Source organism: Salmo salar, chromosome ssa13 (genome assembly GCF_905237065.1).
Source record: "Salmo salar chromosome ssa13, Ssal_v3.1, whole genome shotgun sequence".
NCBI classification, from domain to species: Eukaryota; Metazoa; Chordata; class Actinopteri; order Salmoniformes; family Salmonidae; genus Salmo; species Salmo salar.
Window position 1 is genome coordinate 38745544 of NC_059454.1, and position 7261 is coordinate 38752804.

Genomic DNA, 7261 nt, shown 5'->3' on the forward strand with positions numbered 1-7261 from the left:
GTAGTGTATTTTCACACAAAATTAACTGTATGTGTTGTCTTTTGTATTCATCCAAGGTGAACTAGGATAGATTTGTGGTTGGGAGTTTCCTTATTGTTTCCCTACAGACTGGTGATCCTCTACCTTCTCAGAGGTAGTTTATTAGTGAATATATTGACAACAACAGTTCCAGAAAATCTCACCAAAGACCAATCCATCTAAATAATTTAAACCTGAGTAAATTGAACTAGCTCTGTGTTCTGCGAGATCGGCAAACAAAAAACGACAGGAAGCCTCCTGTATGGCGAAGCTGCTCTGTCAAAACATAACAGGTCTGTTTATTTGTTACATAACTAAACATTGTAAATATACACGTTTGTGATGTGTTTTGAAGTGTGAATGTTATATTGTATTATTATTTACCAAAAGCTGCAGGAACTGGAGAAATGTATAATTATGATAATTATGCTTAAAAAGTATATATCCGTTTAAGAGAACTACAATATCCATTTGATGAACATTTCATTAGAATATCACATCACAAATGAATTTGGTCTGATATCTTGATTAGCACATTGACAGTAAAAAAGTATGACAGCTTCCTGGTATCCGTCTCAGTTCAGTTGGTTCTGCATCAGTCTGACAGGCAGCCCACTCTTGCCTAGGCAGGGAATGTATGTTATTTTCCTGAACTATTCAATGCTCTGATTAATTGGTTCACTCCCAGGAAAGGGCTGAGTGGCCAATACCAGCCCAGCAGAGATTGGTCCGTCCGATCTACATCTAACCAATTGGCAAGGTCCAATTTAGATGTGGTTTAATGTGGCGTGACTGTTTATGTCTTGTGGTGGTGGATACTAAACAAGACACCTCTTCGGTAATTGTGGCCCTGAGAAGCTTTGTGTTTTGGTTGATTTCTTTGTTGTTCCATATCTTGTTTCGACTAACTTCAAAATATACAATATTGTGGAGACGAGAATCAAATCAAGCTCTCAGATTTACCATAATCATACAAATGCTCTATGCTCAGCTTTGATTGTCAGTAACTGTCTAAATTTGTCACTCATATACAAAAATGAAATTCTGAGGGTATTTTTTATTACTTATTACACAATAACTTAATTTCATGTAGATATAACAAAGACCATAATCACAATGTTTTTGTTAAATAGTAAAGACTCAATCTTTAGGAAATTAGATAATAAGACTAAATATTTCGTGGTCTGGTTCATTCACCTGCGAGAAACAGATGTATCTTTCTTTCCTCAGTGTGTCTGCCATTTTGAGAGAAAAAAGGTCCAGCAGTCATGCAAACACATCCTTAATCCTGCTGATAGAAATATAATACACACTCAGGGGCATGTATCTCTGTTTTGTTTATAGGTAAAAAAACAAATGTTCAAAAACTACACATATTTGTGCATACTCTCATTTGTCTCCTTGGTTACAAATGTATCACAGTGTGGAGATATAACATAACAACAGCCTTGAGATCAAAGGTGTCTCATTAAGAAAGACAAAAGACTCAGCATTAAATGTCACTGCAGATATAAATAGTACGCAGGGCTTTAGCAAATGGCAGCAATAAACATGTCAACTCAATGGCTTGATTCCCAAATTATAGCCTAATTCATTAATCTGCCGGAGTTATGCTGTTGTAAAATTATATTAAACTTCTGCTCAGGGTTGAACGCACTCAGAAAGGTCAACTGTGGAAAATTACATTATACAGACTGTCTTAGTAGAAAGTATACATATTTTTCATTTAAACAACCTCTGAAAAAGTACAAGTCAATCAAAATGTGCGTACATTAAAACACTGTATTTACAAAATATCAAGTTACACAGAGACGTAAACACAATTTGGGTTTGGGTGAGATGTGAGACCTGGCAGTACTATGACGAGTTCAGTGTTAGTTCTCTCAACAGTCTCGGAAATTGTTCCCTTTTAATTGTGCTATTATCAGTCTCTCACACAACCCTCATTGTAAACACTCAGTCTCACCAAATTGTTACGGTAAATTGAAATTGACAAACCAGAGTCTGTCTGAGCCGTCTGAAAAAATATATTCCTTTCCCAAACAGAGATTTTCTTCCTTCCTTGACCCAGAAGAGCACTGGAGGAGAACTTCCCTGACAGACACTGCAAATTGTGGACAACAGGAAAGAGCCAGTGAAAGTAGGTTACCAGTGAAAAGAGTAGAGGACGAATGTGGCTCTGTGGTAATATGACACCATGTCCATGTACTCTCCTCTCACACTAGAGAACTGACAAATGTCAATGTGTTGTTGTTGCTGTCGCTGATGCTTATGTTGATGTTGATATAGCACTCATCCAGTCCATTAACTATGTCCCCTAGGCTCATCTCACATGACCCATATGACTGAGTTAGGTTAGTGTCCTTTAGAGCTTCTTCATCTCCCTCATACCCTTCTTCCGCCACCTTCTCATCCTCCACCTCTTCCTCCACCTCTTCCTCCTCTTCTTCCTCCTCTGTGATGGAGCAGAGACGAGTGGTGCTGGGGCCTCCAGGGCTGTCAGCAGGTGGCCGGTAGTGGCACTGCCCGTTGAGCAGCTTCCTCAGGGGCATCAGCGGCACCATGTCCTCCCCCAGCAGCTGCTGCTGGCAGTGCCTGAAATCACTCTGCCTCTTCAGCCGCTTGAACTCACTGAAGGCTGAAGTGGACGTCTGGTAGAGACTATGTGCGATGGCCCTGGCCTTCTCTGACTTGCTGACCAGAACGGCATGGCACCGGAGAACCACCGCCTTGTTCTTGACCTGATGTCTGTAGATCCAGGCTAGGATCTTGGGCCGACAGGGGTCAGCTGTGCAGCAGGTGATCCGGTTCAGAGAGTATAGTTGGGTGGGCTTCTTCTTGCCTGTCTTGTCTGTGCCCATCCGGATGCCCTGAAGACCCACTGTTAACATCATCTTGACGCTCTGCTCTCCGTAGTTACTCCTTTGCCAGATCTTAGCCACAGGGTCCTGTGTGCAGCCTCCTCCTTTAGCTGTGATGGTGACGATGCTTCCCAGGTAACGAACGTTGTAGGTGTGCTCCTCTTTATTGAGCTCCACCGTCTGCCTCTTGCTCTGGAAAACGGAGCCCAGCCAGTCAAAGGGAGTGGAGTCAGGGAGCAGGTCGGGACAGGAGCGCACCAGGGAGGAGATGATGGACTGGTAGGTCAGCCCCACTCCAAGGCTCTTAGGCTTTGTCTTGGCCTCATCCTCCACGAGAACAAACTTACTTCTTCTCCAGGGCAGCATGGTGCAGGCTGAGTGAGTTTGAGGGAGCGAGCCCTCCTGCCTGTGTGTGTGTTTTTGTCAGCAAAATAGAGAGAGAGAGCAGAGAGAAAGAGGGAGGGAGAGAAATAGATAGAAGCCTCCCTACCAAGCACAGAGGAAAGACTGAGAGCTGCAAGCCTCAGCCAGTCTGTTCCACCAATTGCTCCTCCTTCCTCTCCTCCTCCCTCCTTCTCCTCATCTGTCTGCATCATCCGGCTCTGATCAGTGCTGGAGACTTAGCCCCGTGCTTCAGAAACCCCCCTCTTCCTCTTCCCTCCTCCACTGTTTTCATTCCAAATAGCTCGCCAACCCCTCTCATTTATCTGGCCAGGTCTGAGAAGGAGATTGGGATTTCTCTGTATTTATGTTTGTCTTAACCCTGAGTACGCTGAGACAGAGAGGGTTCATCCGGATGTCATTGTGTCCTCAGGGTGGATTGATTATGTATTTGATTAGCTGTTACATTATGATATGGAGGTCAAAGGTTGGAACGGTGTTCTAATTAATTTCACTTCCTTGTTTTGGTGAGTGTTAATAGTTTTTTGTCAATGTCACTATTATCATCACCATGGGAATGTCAATGGACTTTAAAATGACCATACCAATCCTACTACTTTGGTTCCCAGCACATTTAGCTGAAAACACAAGCAATATAAACATTATAAAGGTTGAAACTCAGCAGATGCTTAGACTTGAATTATGCATAGTTAAACTCCAAATCAGCAGGATTCTGGGTTATTATGAAAATGTTATGTAGTTTATGTAGATCTCAACTGCAACTGCAATCCTTTTTTCCTTCCCTCTTCTTGTCTTGTTAAAATACAGACAACATAGCCTATAAATCTGCAATTGTAAATGTTGGAATGTTACATGTGACCATGACATCTCCCTCCATCTGACTTCATTGTGGTCTGTGCTATGTCATGCTTGACTGATTTGCTCTATATTGGGAGGGCCCATCACAGGGCAGTGTTTCCGGTTTTGCAGCAATGAATCATTGTGAGTATTATTTCTATCTGTCACCAAGGGTGCCAGAGAGTGGGACTACATTTGTCATGTGTAGATGAAGTGAGAGAATGACTCAAACTGAGAGGAAGTAGCTGTGTAATAAACTGGGGGCAATTCCACGATAACAGAGTGATGCTGCGTCTTACTTTCACTTTAAAATGTATGCCAAGCAAAAACCGTAGGTTGTAAAGTTTAACAAACCATACACTCATATGCAGAAGTCTACTTTTAACATCATTGTACATTTTACTAAAACACATTTACTTCAGGAACAGCGCAGATGCAAAGTTTGGTAACAGAATGACAAAAAGCTGAGGGAGATTTTACTCTGTTACCACGTTTTCCAAATTAAGATTCAAAGATGTCTGCAGAAAATACCCACTGGGTACAAACTGGTGGAATCAACAAGTGGCTTGTATTCATGGAAGCCAAGGGAAGTCAGGCTTCCCCCAAAAATGTACCAAGAAAAAAACATACAAAATTATTTATTTAGTCTCTCTGTGTTTTCCTAATTTTCCTTCAATTCACAAGAGGCTGAATGTACTGTATCTCACCGCAGAAAGCATCCGAGCGAGCAAAACAGCGCCCCTCTGTCTCTGTATGTGTAGGCCATCTATCTGATGCTGTCTGGTCATAAAGAGTATGACATTGTTGCTGCCCGTAGCATTGAATGCACGGGAAGCCAGCGAGCATTTGGCCTCCCTTGATTAAAAATAGTATAGAATAATAGCCAATCAGCAATGAGCTAAACTGAGTGAGCGCAACTGTAAATGGTCCTGGCACAAAAAAAAAAGTGTCAATGGGAGCCAGTTTGGATTTGGCTTCACTCCTATCCCAGAGAAATACTTGAATTGTTGCATCTCGTTGTGTTGTTGTTCTCTGGTGGTTAGCTAGCTAGCTAAAATTGTTATTTTCCTAAATTAGCCATGGATAGAGATAGGGATTTGGACTTGTGGTTGTACTTAATTCTACAAACTGGCCAATCATTATAATGGTAATTATGATCCAACAATAAAATACATTGTGCCTCTGGACTGAGAGGATGGAAGCTCAATATGTAGCTAGATGTAGAAGGCTAATGTTAACTAGCTGATGCTGCCCATGAAAGGAAGTTAGGCTAGCGAGCAAGAATTTTAGCCAGGTAGCCTAGGACAACAAAAAATAAAAATGTGTACTTTATTACAGAGTCATAGTGGAGAATGGCATTGGCGTTTCTCTACAAGTAGGGTGAGTCAACATGTTTTTCTACTTGCACGAACACACACACACACACACACACACACACACACACACACACACACACACACACACACACACACACACACACACACACACACACACACACACACACACACAGAGAGAGAGAACCATGGACAGCCACATCATATTTAGCTTACGTTGATTGGACTAAATAGTTTTTGGTTTCTTTTAGTTGTCGCTGTAAGCATAGGTGATTTGATGATGTTGGATTGTTGAAGTTGAAATGGTGCAGGAATAGTGGAGGCAGCTCTTGTAGTCTTTTCAACTTGCAATAACTCTCCATGGTTCTAAATCAATAGTTATTTAGTGGTCTGAAAATGGTGGAAACATGAACTTGTTTGACCATGCTGTAGGTCATGTAACTGTTTGTTACATGCAATATGCTTTGTGGACTTCACCGGACAGAGGTTGCTCTCCAGTTTTGTGATGAAACAAAAGTGTTTTGAGTTTATCCTGCCACTGTGTCTTCTTATTGTCTGGCCTTAGGCCTATATATATCACAGTCGCATGGCATATGAACTAACAGGTTACAGAGCAAACAACGCAATTTTCACAACACATAGGTGTTAAATATGGCTTTTCTTTCGGTCTTGGCTTCCCCAGTGATTTTACCCACACACCGCTACTGGAATCAACGTTGGTTCAATGTAAATTGTTAACATATTGCTATGTGGAATCTACGTGAAAAATACATTTTATTTTGAAAAAAGTCAAAGTTATATATATATATATATATATATATATATATATATATATATATATATATATATATATATATATATAGGCTGGGCAGCATCTTCTACTGGAGAGTTGATCTACAGCTTTTCATTTGTTGTCCATCCAGGGTTTTAACCAAGCCCAGCTTTTCTATTTGTCACTGACAAATGTCACTTATTTATTGAGCGACCTCTTAATAAAAAAATATATTCCCTGTTGTAATCAAAGTCATTCCAAAGTGTAGGTTTAAAAGGAGCAAATGAAATGTAACAATACTTTATAAGTCATCAACAGCTATTGTTTAAATTCAATCCAGGGTTCAACAAAAAATAGACAATACATATAAAGTGCATTCGGAAAGTATTCAGACCCCTTGACTTTTTCCACATTTTGTTACATTACAGCCTTATTCTAAAATAGATTAAATTGTTTTTTCCCCTCATCAATTTACACACAATACCCCATAATGACAAAGCAGAAACAGGTAAATGTTTTTGGCAAATGAATAAAAAACTGAAATGCCACATTTACATAAGTATTCAAACCTTTCACTCAGCACTTTGTTGAAGCACCTTTGGCAGCGATTACAGCCTCGAGTCTTCTTAGGTATGACGCTACAAGCTTGACACACCTGTATTTGGGGAGTTTCTCCCATTCGTCTCTGCAGATCCTCTCAAGCTCTGTCAGGTTGGATGGGGAGCATTGCTGCACAGCTATTTTCAGGTCTCTCCAGTGATGTTCGATCGGGTTCAAATCCGGGCTCTGGCTGGGCCACTGAAGGATGTTCAGAGACTTGTCCCAAAGCCACTCTTGCATTGTCTTGGCTTTGTGCTTAAGGTTGTTGTTCTGTTGGAAGATGAACATTCACCCCAGTCTGAGGTCATGAGCACTCTGGAGCAGGTTTTCATCAAGGATCTCTCTGTACTTTGCCCGTTCATCTTTCTCTCAATCCTGACTAGTCTCCCAGTCCCTTCTGCTGAAAAACATCCCCACAGCATGATGCTGCCACCACC

General features: G+C 41.2%; 1 protein-coding gene across 1 annotated transcript; it reads right to left on the reverse strand.

The window, feature by feature from the left end:
• Positions 1-1055: 1055 nt before the first annotated feature.
• Positions 1056-3494, reverse strand: LOC106567145 (protein FAM43B). The gene has a single exon (XM_014136106.2). The coding sequence runs from the start codon at positions 3243-3245 to the stop codon at positions 2235-2237; it is 1011 nt and encodes a 336-aa protein (XP_013991581.1). The 5' UTR covers positions 3246-3494; the 3' UTR covers positions 1056-2234.
• Between the last annotated feature and the right edge of the window lie 3767 nt (positions 3495-7261).

Coding starts and splice junctions, on each gene's coding strand:
- LOC106567145 (XM_014136106.2), bottom strand. CDS start 3,245: ATGCTGCCCTGGAGAAGAAGTAAGTTTGTTCTCGTGGAGGATGAGGCC.